We start from the raw sequence: 16,428 nt of genomic DNA on the forward strand, positions 1-16,428 counted from the left end.
TGGAATAATAAATATATTGTAGCTCCTACATTCGTCATGAAATGAGTGCGGTTAATCGATGTGTAAATTGAAATAGTCAAAACAAGTCGAACCGAGTAGATGGATTTCATTGGCTGTTCCACGTGTCATTCAGCGTGCGTTCAAAATGGATCAGGAAGCGCGTGATTATTCGTCGATTACAGCTGGTAGTAGTGGTTACGTGAAAGAAAAGCTTCTCCTACATTGCACTGACGCGATGACCTAGCAAGTGAATAATTTTCGCTGTTGCAATTCTACTTATATCTGTCGCATTTTAGCTTTGAATGTTTCGTAACATTTACGAACGCCTGTCCTACGTGTTAATGATTACATCGTCGCAAATTTATATAAATAGCTAGCTAGCCAGGCTAGCTGGCGGACACTTGACGTCGGCTGGATTGTCCGACTCGGATTGTTAAGGAAAAAACCCTGCTACTAGCTAGATATCCAGCTAGCCAGCTAGCTGCTTATCCTGGGATATATTCTAGGGTCTGCTGCTCCTCCTAATCCAAGTGTTTTAATCCGCGTTTTTACTCAATAAGAAAGATGAAGATAACGGTGGAATTCGAGGAATGTTTAAAGGACTCTCCAAGATTCAGGTAAGATTAATGACAACTCCACGTCTTTGTTCCCAAATAGCCCATAGTAATGTTGGTGTGGCAGAAATAGCCTACTCCACAATAAACTTGCTAACTGTCTAGCCCTCTTGCTGCATTCTGTTTCTGCACACAGTAGGGGTTTGCTATTTTTGTCACGAAGTTGGCGAGCTATTTGAGTCATACCCAAACCAAACGCTGTAGTTAGCCATCCATATAGTAAGTGAAATAAAGTTGCACGTGTGTACCTGACTCCTGTGTCGAATTGTCTAATTTGTGGTTGATACGTGGATATTTCCTTAATTTCCCCAAACATGTGCCAGTGCTGTATGTAAACATTCCAAATTATTTATAAACGTCATTATAGCCCATTTGGGTTACTAGTTAACATGTTAAGATAATTTTGGCATTGGGCAACTCAGAGCCTTGTTCTAATAATAAACCAGATATTTTTGAATAAATCAAGTCTCTAATAACCTGCTATAAAACACTTTTACACCTGTCAAAATCCTATTTACTGGTTTTCAATCCATGCGGCCCTGTTCTCTCAAAAGGTAAACTTGGCTTTTTCAGTTTTCCAACCATGGCAAATTGGCCTAATATTTTCCACCTCCCCTTTCTCTCCTCCTGTGCTCAGCAGCATCCTCTCTCATTAAATGAGAAGCAGATGTTAGAAAGTTGTTTGCCGGAAATGTGGAAAGAGGCTTTTTTTACAAGGACGTTTCCTCAACATCAGCTGTGCGTGTGCATTAAATGATGACTGGCACATACCTGGTTGGTCATGTTGCTGTTATGCTATCAGCCTACACTTTTCAGATCTGGTTGTTCATAAGAGTTGAAAACTATAGCACCAAACTGCCTAGTATTCTCCTCTCAAACAGGAAGTCTTCTCAGTTTGTTTTAGTTCCAACTACATTTGGGCTGTCACTAGTCCAAAGGCTTACTGGACTAGTGATACTGCTTATTTCCTTTGCTCCCCCTGGTTTTGGAAAGTAGTCCCTTAACAAGGAGGGATTCTATGATGACTGTGTTGGGAAGTGTTGTTTTCCATGAACTGCCAGAGAGCCTGGGTCATGCAGACATCAGTAGTAAAATGTCAAACCTAAACAACTGTCCAGGTTTCCTCTGACCCCAAACATTAGGGGCCGACTCAGTCCAGTCACTTAAGCTAACTCAAGCTCTGTTTAAATTCACTATGGGCTGAAATGGACCAAAGATTCCTTGAACAACCGACTTTTCCTCTCGACCACCATCACTTCACTCTCATTCTTTGCCCTCTTTGTTTGAACTGGCAGAAAGGAGGAAAAGGAGACTGACTTCATGGACAAAAACATGGATGCAGACCAGGGTGGAATAACTTGTCTTGACATCTGTTTCCATTTTTCTGTTTTCTTTCAACTCCGTGCCAGTAAATGTGGAGCCCCCTAAAAGTAGAAAAAGGGTGCTTCGTAGAGTAGAAAGTGTCAACTTTGAGGCTCACACCCGACTCTCTCTCCCTCTACCCTAGAATTATACTAACTATCCATTGCTCCAAACCCTGATCTCAGACTTGGACTTTAAGAGTTGAACTGGAATATACTGTACAGTTCTGTAATTGACATTAGGCTTTATGACTACTGAGCCCATTTCTCACTAACATTCACTGGCTTATCAAGTATGCATTTTTCAAAATCCCTTTTATTGGATCACGATTCTTCTTTTCCCAGAACAGCAGGGTTTAGTTCTTGTCTGCATTACAGATTTAACAGAAGCAGGATACATTGGTACTTGAATTCTGTCTTCTTCATAGCTTTCTCTCTTTAGTTTCCTATTTCCCTGTACAGTGGAGCTAAAAGCCTGTAGGCTAGTAATCATCGTGAGGTGAACTTTGACCCAGCGTCTAGAGGGATCCGTCATCTCAGAGAGTTTGACTTGCGCACATACAGTTGTTCAACTATGAGTTCCAGCTAATCAGGATTTTAATAATCCTGCTCGCAATTATAAATGTTCCTTTCACGTGTCCTTCTCATTGCGGTGTAGACTTGCTCATGTCAGCTATTTGCGTGTCTTTTCTCAAACGGGCCTTGACTGAGTGCCATTTCTATGACGTCAGAGGTTGAATATTCTTGATGTAGTTAGTCGGTGTAGCCCTTTTCGACGAGCCCACCGTTGGCAGATCACAGCTAGTCTTACTAATGCAGAGGACACTGCTGGAAACGTTAACCTCAAGTTCAAGAATTCTTGAGAAGGGCCAGTTTTTTTTATTTTTTATAAATGGAAGTCAAATGGGTCAGCTTGTTGATGTTACTCATACAGCCTTCAGTGTCTGTCCCAGGAGGTGAGAAACTAACATTTAGACGGCTGATGTCGCCCATAGCTCCTTCTTTGTTTGAATGGGACTTAAGAGCACTGGTATTTAGAAGCTAGAAGTAGGCCTTTTTAATTAGGAGACTGATGAGGAGAATGTGAACTCTTCTGAGCTTAAGGCTGTACTGTGTTTCGATCCGGCGTATTTTAATGAGGATCATACGTTTTGTTTCCGATGAGGATGTTTGGGTGTGCCTCTGGATGGGGTCCAGACTGTAGAGTGCAGACGTTGTGGTTAGGCCCGTGGTTGGGACAGAAAAGGTGGCATGAGGATCATCAGAGAGCTGGGTGTGGTCGCAGGACATGGGAGTCGGTTTGCATTTTGTTTCTTTTCAAAACTGGCTTCCTGGTGGCCATATGAGTCACAGCGATGGTAAAAACCTACTCGGCCATCCTCGTACTCCCCCCCCCCCCCCCCCCCTCCCCCAAGACCCTTCCAATTCAACAGCTTTAGGATTGATAACGATGATGTCATCTTGTTGATGTTATTAGAGCGTCTAATGTCGGGTTTTACCCCAGCGGGAACTACCCATCTTGCCCCCCCCCCCCCCCCCACCATGCCCCATTCCGTCATCATATTCCTGCTCTCTAACAATGACAGGATACGCGAGAGCAGCACGGAGGCCCTGCCCACTCCTGTGTTTTCCAATCTAGCGACGCCCTGTCGAGGTACAGTACAGCAGTATTTACAGTGGGCCCACCTAGTATAAACATTTCCATCTCGAACCCCCCCCCCCCCCCCCCCCGCTCTATCCTAACGGATATCATAGATGCCAGAAAGAATAGCACAAGACAAATCTTTTGATTTTGGAGGGTGTTTTGAAGTAGGCCCTTGCTCAAAGTTTGGGGGCCCTCAATTCTGTATGCTGGGCCTCACAGAGGAGACCATTGTGTTATTGAAGTGTGTGTGTGTGACTAACCTGTTCAACTACCTCCCTCCCGCACATTTAACACACAACTCCCTCTTGGCTGACGGCCAGCAACGTATCACTTGGTGTCCTGAGACTATGGAAAAGCTGATTGAGTCATTGCAGGGGAATTCACTATGCTCTAGTTTGAGCAATAGAGCATCGACCACCATCTCTTCTGGCCATCTGCTGAATAAGTTTTGGACGTTTTGACATAATTTCTTGAGAAATAACTGAGAATCACACGAACACTTCATCCTGACGAGCACAACAACAACCGCATGCGACTTCCTGTTTTGTATTGTGAAAGGATAGGTCATCGGCTACACTGTCAAAAGTTATTCATTGGTATTGTCTCGGCTACAAAACATTTGTACTTATAATTCATTCAGTGAAATTCACTTCACGTTAATTTCTTGTTTTTCAAAGCACATATTAGCACCATATATATTTTAGCAACCCATTCTTTTTTTAAATCCAAAGATTTTATTCAACAGCTTAGAATGGGTTGATAAATTAAGTTCACTAAACTCTATGAATATGGATACCGTGCAAGTCATTTGCACGGTATCCACGGTAGCATGTGTGGGGTGGGGTGGGCCTAGTGGAATAGCCTCCACATGGAGAACAGTATGTGGTTGCCTCCAACAGATGCCTAGTAAACCTCCAGTAAATCTCAAGTGTTCCTTCTCCCTTCCCTTGTCTTAGTCTACTGATTCTCTAAAGTGGAAGTGAGCTAAACGAGGGAGTTCTCCATAGAGTCCCCAACCAGTTCTCTCCGGAAGTTTCTATTCCAATTCAGGGTTTTCCTTCTGTATTCATGTGGTTTCCCCTTGCAAAAAAAAGATATATGTTCTTTAATGGGCCTATAACCTAGATTCTCTCATACCACATAAAATGCACCTCTTTTTAGTTCCTCCCTCACACCCAAACAACTGTAAACACAGTATCCAAGTTTTTCTTCAGCAATTTGTGCCGGACACCCTGTCTTTTTACTCCCGCAACAATGTACGAGGCTAAATGTGTCCAACCTCTTCACTTCCAAATGTTTCTTGTGACCCGCCAGCTCCCTAGGTTAAAGGAAAAGCTTAGCCAGTTAGCGAAGCACTTAGCCCCGCAGCTCCTTCCCTTGCTCAAAGTGGTGTTCGTTAAACGGTCTGGTCTGGCCTGTCAGTCCCATGTCCCGTCCCCCAGTCTGTGTTGTGTAACAGGAGCTCCTGAAGCTGATTTCGTCCTCTTCAGATAGAGCTGTCTGGGCTTTTTGGTGGCAAGGCCTCTATGTTAAGATGGCGGGGGACAGATAACGGTGTTTTGACCAGGGTGTCTTTGAATAGATGGCACACCTGCATTTCTGTGTTTTTGAAACCTTCATCAGTGATTGCCTTGAGTTATTGTATAGTTTTGGTTGTGGACAGGAGATGGCATTTCTTGATGGCATTGCGTTACGATGGAATGTGATGATTATATGGCAACATTGCAGTGGCACAAATGCTGTACACAAAAACATGTTATTGTGCGTTATAGTTTTGTTTTGTTAAAGTCTGTGTAATATATACAGTAGTTAATAGTTTCACTGACGCTCATATCAGAATGCAAGCAAATTCCATCTCTTTGTCCCTTTCTGTTGCAAATAGTGTTGTTATTCAACAGACAGTTGGACTTTTCAAATTGATGTTGTCGGCAAGGCAATATGGTAATGTACCTATTGTGTCTTTAGAGTGCTTTGTTAACCTCACAGTGGGAAGCCTGGCAAAGCAGCCGTGGGCCTTGTCCTGGGTCTGGATCTCTGTCTGTTTGGGCTTTTATTGCCCATCAATAGAGTATTCGGAGGTCTCTAGTGGTATTCACAAAACGTCCGAAACAGGATTCATCCTGACTTGACAAAAACAAAGCATTTGGAGTGGAACTGAAAGGGCGCGTGCTGGTTATTGCAACGAGTTTCCCCCTCACTGCCTTCTCTAAATTGCGATCTTTAGGCCTCCTCTTTGCCATCACGGCTGCCTCTGAGGTCCCAACACTGGAGACGTCTTGGGCTGGTGCCTATAGATTGAGGTCAGCACCGTTGTTGTATTGCACAAGTTGCTGTTGCTCCTTTGGACAGACTCTCCGGCCCCTTTCCCCCCTCTTAACAGGCAGCTGGTGTCGTGAGAACAGCTGCAGCATATTGCTGTTGCGCAATAATGCACTGCTACAATAGGGGTTAATGGTGAAGAATTCCATATGTTGTCCGTTTTGTTTGTGCATAGTGATATGGTCCTTGTTTTCAAACTGTACAGACAAGCTTTCGGGAGTTGACCAAGCTGCTGAAAAACTTGGAGACACAGCCCAGTGTTCGTGCAGTATTCCTTATTACAGCACAGACACAAGGCAGCAATTGTCTTCACAGGTGATAACAGGTTAAGCCTTTCAGATCAGTGTCTTACTTTTGTGTGTGTGTGTGTGTGTGTGTGTGTGTGTGTGTGTGTGTGTGTGTGTGTGTGTGTGTGTGTGTGTGTGTGTGTGTGTGTGTGTGTGTGTGTGTGTGTGTGTGTGTGTGTGTGTGTGTGTGTGTGTGTGTGTGTGTGTGTGTGTGTGTGTGTGTGTGTGTGTGTGTGTGTGTGTGTGTGTGTGTGTGTGTGTGTGTGTGTGTGTGTGTGTGTGTGTGTGTGTGTGTGTGTGTGTGTGTGTGTGTGTGTGTGTGTGTGTGTGTGTGTGTGTGTGTGTGTGTGTGTGTGTGTGTGTGTGTGTGTGTGTGTGTGTGTGTGTGTGTGTGTGTGTGTGTGTGTGTGTGTGTGTGTGTGTGTGTGTGTGTGTGTGTGTGTGTGTGTGTGTGTGTGTGTGTGTGTGTGTGTGTGTGTGTGTGTGTGTGTGTGTGTGTGTGTGTGTGTGTGTGTGTGTGTGTGTGTGTGTGTGTGTGTGTGTGTGTGTGTGTGTGTGTGTGTGTGTGTGTGTGTGTGTGTGTGTGTGTGTGTGTGTGTGTGTGTGTGTGTGTGTGTGTGTGTGTGTGTGTGTGTGTGTGTGTGTGTGTGTGTGTGTGTGTGTGTGTGTGTGTGTGTGTGTGTGTGTGTGTGTGTGTGTGTGTGTGTGTGTGTGTGTGTGTGTGTGTGTGTGTGTGTGTGTGTGTGTGTGTGTGTGTGTGTGTGTGTGTGTGTGTGTGTGTGTGTGTGTGTGTGTGTGTGTGTGTGTGTGTGTGTGTGTGTGTGTGTGTGTGTGTGTGTGTGTGTGTGTGTGTGTGTGTGTGTGTGTGTGTGTGTGTGTGTGTGTGTGTGTGTGTGTGTGTGTGTGTGTGTGTGTGTGTGTGTGTGTGTGTGTGTGTGTGTGTGTGTGTGTGTGTGTGTGTGTGTGTGTGTGTGTGTGTGTGTGTGTGTGTGTGTGTGTGTGTGTGTGTGTGTGTGTGTGTGTGGCTTGATTTGATTTCAGTCGTTTTTGTTCATAGTAACAAGGACAGGAGTGGTTGAGTCAACATGCTAGTAGCAGAATGCAATGTCCTTTTATGTGTCTGAAGTCCTGGACTGGTGCCACTACTGCTTCTCTGAAATTATCCTCATTAGTGTGATACTCGTTCTCTCTATCTCTCTGTTTCTCTCTCTCTCTCTCTCTCTCTGTGCTCGTTATCCAGACACACACACTGGACACACTCCAAGGTCAAAGCTGTGAAGCTGCCGCCCAGCTCTCCCCAGACTCGAGCCCTTTCTTGCTTTCCCCCCCCATCAGCACTTTTCCCAACTCCTCCCTGCAGCGTTTTGGGTTACCAGAAAACATGAATGTTCTCATGACTAGACGTTGTGGGATTGGAACCAGCTCCTCTGAGGGTTCATGGACACAGGATCATTTGGCCTATAAAATGGGCAAATGTGGCAAAACCTCTAACTTAAACTTTGCTTGTGAGAACACTTTAAAGCACTATATCACTCCATTGTACACCACAATGATCCCCTATCACAAATTAGTGTTGCCGTGCCATTGCCTGGAGTTATGAAATGGCAAAGAGTCAACAAAGGCTTTTGTGGGCCCTTGATTGACGGCTCAATCATGGCCTCCCTGTGCTCGGCAAAGTCCAGATAAACGGCAACCCGTTTCCTAGCTGCCAAAGGGAGAAGACGCGCCAGTCCTTGCGCCGGGCCACACTCGGCCACTATTAGGATAGATGGCAGCCAGCCTTTCCAACCTCTCTCTGGCTTTTTGGCACCAGCTGCGCCGTCCTCCGTTTGAGTCACTTTCGACAGTCGGCTTGGGTCGTGCCAGACTGGGCGTGCGGCATTCACCAGGTGCTGCGTGCGGAGCCCGAGGAGTTGAAGGCAGAGGAGTGAAAGGCGCGAGCCTCCGTCCCCGTGCAGGAGAAGCTGTAGGAGCCCGTCTTTCAGTCCCAGGCTGCCGGCGTTGACGGCAGCGTGCCGGCGTCTTGTTTAGTTATTCTGTGACAAAGCAGATGTGGTGGCATGTCAACGTGGGACACGGAAACAGCTGGTGGGTTGAGGGGGAGTGGGCAGGGTCTCTTGGATGAATGGAGTCTCTTTAATCACCAATGCCTTATCACAACCCCCTCCCGTGCGCGCGCACACACACACACACACAAATCTCCCCCAATCTCATTTTTACACCCAGGCATATGTAAATCTCCCCTAATCTCATTTACACACACCAAAAACTGTTCTCATGTACCCAATGGCTTCACAGTGCACACTCACACCCCCCCTCCCCCAGGATAAGCCCTTCTTCCCTCAAATGGTGTCACTACACTGCTGCCCCACCCACGAGTCCACAAGCCGCTGATCCCTGTTGGAGCCTCATTATCCTGATGAGGAGTAGCGCTTGGACGCGTGGAGGGACCCAGACAAGCTCTGCCATGGCTGCTTGTGCAGCAAAACACATTTTGTCGTCTTTAAAAAAAAAAAAAATTGGTTTTTATTTTCTACTCAAACACTTTTGGCTGAGTCTAGCGCTGTAGCAATGCAAGACATCGGTTGTTCTCACCATTAAATATCAAGCTCGTCAACATTCATCATAGAGGCTTTCCTGTGGTCAAGTGACTTCCTAGGGACTTCTTAATCCTCTGTTTCCTTGACTCCTATATTGAAACAATGGGTGGAAAATCAGCAGGACTTAATGGAGCCTGTCCAAATTTGTCTGAGCTCAACATTAATAGCCTTTGTGTAGTGATAAATCCCTGTAGGTGTTGCCCTTGAAGAGGAGTGGCCTGCATGCAAACTATACTGTACTCAGGTTAATCATTCAGTCAACTGTAAGTAGCTGCTCTGTGCACGTGGGATATCGTCAAGCTCGGTCAAAGCTTGCTTGAGTGGATTTAGTGATGGGAACTGGAGGGATACTATGAATAAGGGTTACACAAGGGGTGTAACTGCGTCAATAGTCGAGCACGAGACATGACTGATGTGTTCTAGTCAAAGTCCTGGCTCGTGGTTGTTTGTTCAATTGAACCGTCATGACAGAAGAAGATATGCACTTTCTTTTTCAGCCGGAGAGAGGGTTTTTTGGCACTAAGTGTCTTCACAAAAAAAAAGAGAGAATTCTCCTCCCTTGTGCCCATATATACGAATTCAGTCACTGCAGATCGTAGACCAACTCTCGACCTGCATCACTGCTCGTGCGCCACCCTGAGATGATGTCATCCTCCGCTTCCTCTCGTGACCTTCCGAGCGTCTGGAAGGGCATTGTTCCCGGGGAAGGCCAAGCTGTGCCGCGTCACGTTTTGTCCAGAGAAATGTTATAGGCCTTTGGCGTTACCCATTGTGGCATTTCTCAATCTGGCCCCTCGTGCTTGTTCTGTGTGCATGAACAGGCACGGCATGCTAATTCTCCAATCTCCATGTTCTTCTGTTCTGTCAGATGTAACCCACACATGGCAGACAGGCAGGAAATGCTCATCTCTTTTATTTTTAGAACGGCGCTGCTTCCAGCACAACAAACGTTGCAAACGGCCCATCTTCCATTTCCGTCCCTTCCCTCTCCCCTTTCTCTCACCCCGTCGCCTCTTTTCCCCTCCAGTGACTGAACTGTTTGTGTCGTCCTCCACAGGGCCACCATAGAGGAGGTGGAGGGGGATGTCTGTGAGCTGGAGTCCAAACTCGACAAGGTGAGTGGTCCGGTTGACCCCCCGGGGGAAGTCGTGGGGGTAGTTTACTAGTTTCCAGGACCTTGTTAACTCCGAATTCGACACCCAGCTGCTCCCATAACGTGCCACCCGCACCCTGACACCCTGAGATCCCGGCTCCACCCATCCCAGGTCCCCCCTTCTCTTCCAAATCTGTGACTTATTGTTCGGACTTCACAGACCCACCCTCACTCTCGTAGAAGGGGAGGGGGGTAACTTCCCCTGGTGGCTGTGTAGCGGAAGGATCCGATCCAGGGTGGGGTGGGGGGGTAGCAGGCGAGGGGGTAAGGTTCAAGCTTTTCTTAGAAACGGTCTTGGTTGCACATGAGACACAGCACTAGGCCAGCATTTACTGTGGACCGCCACCCACACACGGTCATGTTTAATCTTGAAACAACACTCGCTTTATTGTGTACATTATTAAAACCTCTCTTGAAGCCCGTCTTCCCCCGAGATTGTATGTAAACAGAGTGGAGAGGAGAACAGTAAATGACTGGTCGGATAATGCAGTCAAGCTGTTTTGATTGGCCATGACAGATATTGGTCCGATTTTGAATAAGCAGACAAGACAAACATCAAGCCTTCAAGGACAATCCGGCTAATTAAATCATGGCCGATACCAAGTACACTGCAATATTATATGTTTTGCCCCATGCTTTGAGTTTAGCCCTTGAAACATTTCGCCCCTCCCCCATCCCTTCCTCCTGGCCCAGGTTCGAGTGTCACCCTCACTCGATTGGTCAACTGAAAGGACCAAGACTAGAGTGCAGCTCATTCAGAACCCGAGATGTTTTAGGATGTCTCTCAGCTGGGATGAGACGGGCCTCAGTCCTGTGTAGGAGTGCATGGAGGAGAGCCAGATTTGGTTTGCTGGATTATGTAACCTGGAATTAGGCTATGTTTACCCCCAATGAGTCACATGAAAATTGTTTGCATTGTTAATCAGCAGTAACTCATTTTGGTTTTTGTTGTACTTGCCATTTCCATTGCTTGAGCGTGAAATATGGCCCTAAAGGCAACGGCGATTTCTCTCTGTTGCTAATCCCTCCCTCCCTCCGCCTCTGGTTCCTTCCATCTCTAGCTCGTGAAGCTGTGCATCGGGATGATAGACGCCGGCAAAGCCTACAACACGGCCAACAAGCAGTTTGTCAGCGGCATCCGCGAGCTGGCCCAGCAGTCCTCCAAAGACGAGGTCGTCGAGGTAACCGAGAACCGTGCCTCGCCCTCGAGCCCGAGCCACCAAGAAAACGGAGCACCCTTCCGTTCCTGCCAGCCAAAATATAGCTGCTAGCCTGCAGAGCCAGAACACCAAGTCTACTTTGTCCCTTTATCCTTGTTGCGGGACCACTGTTTTGAATTTTTCTCACACTGGTTTGCATGGGGAGGCCTGTGTTTCCTCTCCCTTTTGTATATTTCTCCGTCTGCCTCTCCCTTGGGCCTGCAGTTCGGCCACAGTGCATATTTAGAGAGGAATGCCTCGGTCAAGGAATGCTCCCTCAAAGCACCATTGTTGGACAGCAGGGCCAAGGCAGCAAAGCCTTCTCAAGTGTCCTCATACCTGGGGTCTGTCAGCTGGTTTGCAACAGAAAGAATTCAGTGTTTGCCACTTTAAGTTTGTTAGTGTCTCGGGTCCACTTGCTTTGTTCATAATGAACTTAAAATAGTTTTTGGCCAACAATTTCACATGTTCTTGTGTGGATCTGTTTAGATATCGTCATTTCACTGTTCCGTTCTTTTGTCTCCACAGTCCAGCCTCACAAAGTTTGCGGAAAGTCTGCAGGAGATGATCAACTATCACACGGTAGGAGGTTTTATTGATGTGAAACCGGATGTTGATGTGAAACCGGATGGTCTGTTTCTTCCTGTCTTCCGTGAGAGCTGCATGCGCGCGTGGACATGTAAACACAAAGATGGCTGGAGAGCGTCACGTTTTGGCAAGACTCCGCCTCGCATGTTTGTCAGGCTCCAAAGGACCCATATAACTCACTTGAGGACTTGTGTTCGCATGAGTGGGTGACTAACGCTACCCAACGACACTAAAGGTCAACAACAACACAATTGACTCCAGTCAATTCCAATGGAGTCCTCCAATGAGTCTTCCAGACCCAAGCTTTCTGCCTGCTTGAAAAGCCCCCCCTTACTGTCCTTAGTCTGCTACCACCTGTTTCTTCGACCCCCTACTCCCATCCCTTACCACCTTCCCTTCCCAAATTCATGTCCTACGCCCTCCCTCCTACACCCCCAGGAACCACGGCCAGGCCCGAGGCTGTGACTCAGCTCTGGCGCCTGCGGTGTGGGATCAGCTGACTGAAGGGTTTAAGTTAGCCACTCAGAGCACATGATCCTTAAAGCACAGAGCCCAAACTGTCCCCCCCCCCCCCCCCCAACAACACAGGCCCTTCCCATCACACTGCTCGTATTGTCCGGACGTCTGGTTGTTTTTTTGTTTTTTTATTAACGGCAGCCTAGAACCCTCATTTAGACTCGTCTCTGGGTGAGCAATTTTACCGACAGGCTGTTTTTAAGGACAGATGCAGGTTTATAGGCGCTGACTAAGTATCCGAACACACGTGACGTCATTTTTGAAACATACCCTGTAGGTTGTGTGTTCCATGGGGCGTAGTAAAAAACATTTATGAGGAGAATTTTTCCAAAAGTACAAAGTCAGCCCTATATATGTTTATTTTGTGCATGGTACCTGCAAAAAGCATGTACATCTACTGACACGCAGGACTCGCAGACCATTTATAAAGAACCGTTTCACTTTGCTAATATTGGCAGATAACAATCAGTTACAGAAGAGGATTTTTTTGGTGCGGTTGTCTAACACAAACGGCTTCAAGGCAAGCATGCTAATTCTTCTTGAATTTCTCCAGATTTTATTTGACCAGGTCCAGAGATCGATCAAGACCCAACTTCTAACGTTTGTTAAAGAGTAAGTATGTCCTCAAATAGCCAAACACAATCTCTCTATTTAATGGTGTAACACTAGATTAATAGTATGAGTACAACAATTTTAAGAGAGGAAGTGTGAGGCCCTGGATATTTAGTTTTGGTTCCTCAATATGAATGATCTGGAACTGGAAGGGTGGGCGGGCATGAAAATAGCTTCTGAAACTTATGATGCGCTCGCAGAAGAAGAATACACCAGCATAATAGCTGCACATCGGCTCATAACGAGGCAGTCTGCCCCCCACCACACACACACACACACACACACACACACGACGAGACTGTAGACCAGACTAGATAGACCAAACAGTAGGCAGCGCTTCAGAATATCCTCTTACTCAAGTACAGCTTTCAAACAGTTTCCAAGCTCGGCGTGATTTACTGGTACAGTTGTTCCTACTCTGTAAGTGAGGTGGTGGGGACTCTTCTTTTATGTCCCCTGTATTATGAAGCATGAGCTGCCTTTGCCCCGCAGCGCTCGCAGGATAAACGCCTACATCAGCGCTCTGCTTTGTAAGAGGCTGTCAGGAACCACGCTCCCTAGCAGTTGCTCGCTCCTCCCCGGCTCCTCCGAGGTGACTTAATCTCGCCGAGGCTTAAGTAGCACGTAGCTAAGGAACAGATGTAGCTTCTTAACCGGCACAGTGGCTTTTCTGTCGCTAGGATGGCTAATAGGCCTCTTGTCCCAACTTGGTGTATTCAAATTCAGCTTGAGGATTGGCTATATGGGTGTTTGTGTCTGTCTTAAGTCTTTTTCCCTTTTGTCCCTATTAATAAACTGTCCATTGACTAATGTATGTTTTGGGGATGAAGGTGATATTTTAGTGTTTTGTTATCTCATAGATTTAAGATATGTTCATCAAGCAGATAGTGTTTGATTCTTGGAACAAAATGTATTAGTGGAACTGCTTGCTTCAAGCCACTCTCCTATAATACTGAACAGGGTTTCAAATAGACGCACAACGGATGGTCCTTTTCACTCTGCCAGTTAGTTCACTATCAGTTATTTCCTAGCAATTGCTCCGGGCTGTATGCAAGCCCTTGTATAGCAACCGCCTTCATTCCAATCTATCTGAGGCTCAGTGAGGCGTGCGTTTTGATGTTGCCGGACGTCAGGTGGCTGAGCGGTTAGGGAATCGGGCTAGTAATCTGAAGGTTGCCAGTTCGATTCCCCGCCATGCCAACTGATGTTGTGTCCTTGGGCAAGGCACTTCACCCTACTTGCCTCGGGGGGAATGTCCCTGTACTTACTGTAAGTCGCTCTGGATAAGAGCGTCTGCTAAATGACAAATTGTAAATGTCTTCCCTGCGCTCAGGGACCTGCGGAAGTTCAAGGAGGCCAAGAAGCAGTTCGACAAGGTGAGCGAGGAGAAGGAGGCGGCCCTGACAAAGAACGCCCAGGCGCCCCGCAACAAGCAGCACGAGGTGGAGGAGGCCACCAACATCCTCACCGCCACCCGCAAGTGCTTCCGACACATCGTCCTCGACTACGTCCTCCAGGTGCACGCACGCTCACACTCGCACGCACCGCCGCGAAAAGAAAGTTGGCTTCCCTGACACACGGACGGAAAAAGCGCTCCGCGGTTCGCGTCTTTCCGCGTCTTCCTTCGCGCGTGGCTTCTTTCTTCCCTGTTTGGGATCGATGGGACTATTAAAGTATCCTCCCTGCCCTTTGTTTAAAGGCTCCTCCTAGGCAGTAAGTGTGTGTCACTTCCCCCTGATGGCTCTGCTGACCTTTCGCAAGGGAGAGCACAGTCGAGGACGACTGAACATTTCCTGTCTTCTTCCGTCCCGATGAACGGACCCGTGTGGGTTTATAAGCCTGTGTGTGTATAAGTCGGCCTGGCCGTTGGTGCTTGGTAAGACGGTTCAGAACGTGAAAGAAGCGGATGAGCTAGCGCTTTCTTAGCCGCGGTACAGTATTGTAAGAGTCTCAAAGGGGGGAAACCTCGCTCCTGCATTACCCATAGTTGAGAGAGGTGAACGTGGAGTCTCTGCCTCTGCTCCATCTATCACAATGAGCTGGCTGCGCTCAGTCAATAGGTCCACAGACAGAGACCAGGGAGGCTGTGTGAACTACGTGAGACTGCATACTGCTGAGTTGGCCCAGCATGGATTTCATTGGGTTCTTGTTCCCTGCGAAAACGGAGGGCTGCCCTTGCGTCGAGTAGCCGCAGTCGAAGCTAGGCTGCTGTCGTGACGGCAGAAAGCCCCGCCCTCTCAAACGTCCTCCGCGCACGAAAACGGACGACTCGCTTCGCCGCTGTGCTCAAACCGTCGCTTTGATTTGACGATGACCAGAGGGGTGTAGTCAACACGGTGACAGTTCCATAATGACATGTTTTTTTTTTTTTATGTACTGTGAGGTGCTTACTAACATCTTATTTAGCCTTGTTAACCATGAAGACCCCCCCACTGTCGGGTTTTATAACCTGCTATAACTCACCACTCATAAAGGAGATGAAGTCGGTTTGACCTCCATTACCAGACGAGGTGCGGGATGGGAATTAGCTCTGTCCAGAGGACAACACATCCATCAGGCTTCCTGTGAACACACACTCACTCCCTCACTCTTTTAGACTGTGGGAGAAACTGCAGTCCGGAGTGCAGCTGGCTTCTGTAGATAAAGGAACACAATTGTTTTGTTTTTTTTCATCCTGGAGCCCAGGGTGTAAAATAGAGTAGAGGTTCCCCCTGGTGTTCGAACATGGAATTGGCGTCAGTTGCATTTCCCTCCTGTGGTTTTTGACTACAGTTTAGTCCAACTTATGTAACACCTATAAAAATAGTTTTTATAGGTGTCTTCCCACACAGAATGATTTCAGAAACTAACTAGTGATTCCTTTTCATCCCACTCCAGATCAACGTCCTACAATCCAAGAGAAGATCCGAAATCCTAAAATCGGTAAACGCCTCATCTCAAAATATTGTGCAAAACTGGATAAATGACCTGTTTTTTTTTTACGTCTTTGTGAAGTCCTGTGCTCCGTGGCACCTTCCTGATGTGTGTGTTCCTCTCTCTCCAGATGCTGTCCTTCATGTACGCCCACCTGACTTTCTTCCACCAGGGGTACGACCTCTTCAGTGAACTCCAGCCCCTAATGAAACAGTTGGGAGGACAGGTAACCCCACCGTTTTCAGCCCTCACGTTGACACGCGTCCTTCCACACCGTCGGTCTGCTCTCCACTCTGTACTCCCATGACGGTCTTGTTCACAGGGAATTCTAAAGCCTGTCCAAGAGCCAATATCAATTTCCTATAGGTTATTCATAGTCAAAAAGGGTATGTTCAGTCCCTGCTTAGAAGTTTAACTCGGGTCTTTTCCGTCATTGTCTCAGCGTCTTGTTTAAACTGAAACTAAAAATGGAACGGCTATTCTCCGACTTACATTTACATTTAGTCATTTAGCAGACGCTCTTATCCAGAGCGACTTACAGTAAGTACAGGGACATTCCCCGCGAAGCAAGTAGGGTGAAGTGCCTTACCCAAGGACACAACGTCAATTGACACGGCCTGG

The 16,428-nt window shown here is 47.1% G+C and overlaps 1 protein-coding gene across 5 annotated transcripts in view; it reads left to right on the forward strand.

Moving 5' to 3' along the window:
• Positions 1–228: 228 nt before the first annotated feature.
• The window catches only part of LOC136936212 (arf-GAP with coiled-coil, ANK repeat and PH domain-containing protein 2-like), a 34,866-nt gene continuing 18,666 nt past the window's right edge, over positions 229–16,428 (forward strand). For all 5 annotated transcript variants that reach the window (XM_067229970.1, XM_067229973.1, XM_067229971.1 and 2 more), the window contains exons 1-8: positions 229–617; positions 9,884–9,941; positions 11,041–11,160; positions 11,707–11,760; positions 12,836–12,894; positions 14,228–14,411; positions 15,772–15,816; positions 15,938–16,033. In XM_067229970.1, coding sequence (XP_067086071.1) covers positions 565–617; positions 9,884–9,941; positions 11,041–11,160; positions 11,707–11,760; positions 12,836–12,894; positions 14,228–14,411; positions 15,772–15,816; positions 15,938–16,033 — 669 coding nt within the window. In that variant the 5' untranslated portion in view covers positions 229–564. The remainder of the gene's footprint in view (positions 618–9,883; positions 9,942–11,040; positions 11,161–11,706; positions 11,761–12,835; positions 12,895–14,227; positions 14,412–15,771; positions 15,817–15,937; positions 16,034–16,428) is intronic.

The sequence above is a fragment of the Osmerus mordax genome, chromosome 26 (assembly GCF_038355195.1).
Source record: "Osmerus mordax isolate fOsmMor3 chromosome 26, fOsmMor3.pri, whole genome shotgun sequence".
Taxonomy (NCBI): domain Eukaryota; kingdom Metazoa; phylum Chordata; class Actinopteri; order Osmeriformes; family Osmeridae; genus Osmerus; species Osmerus mordax.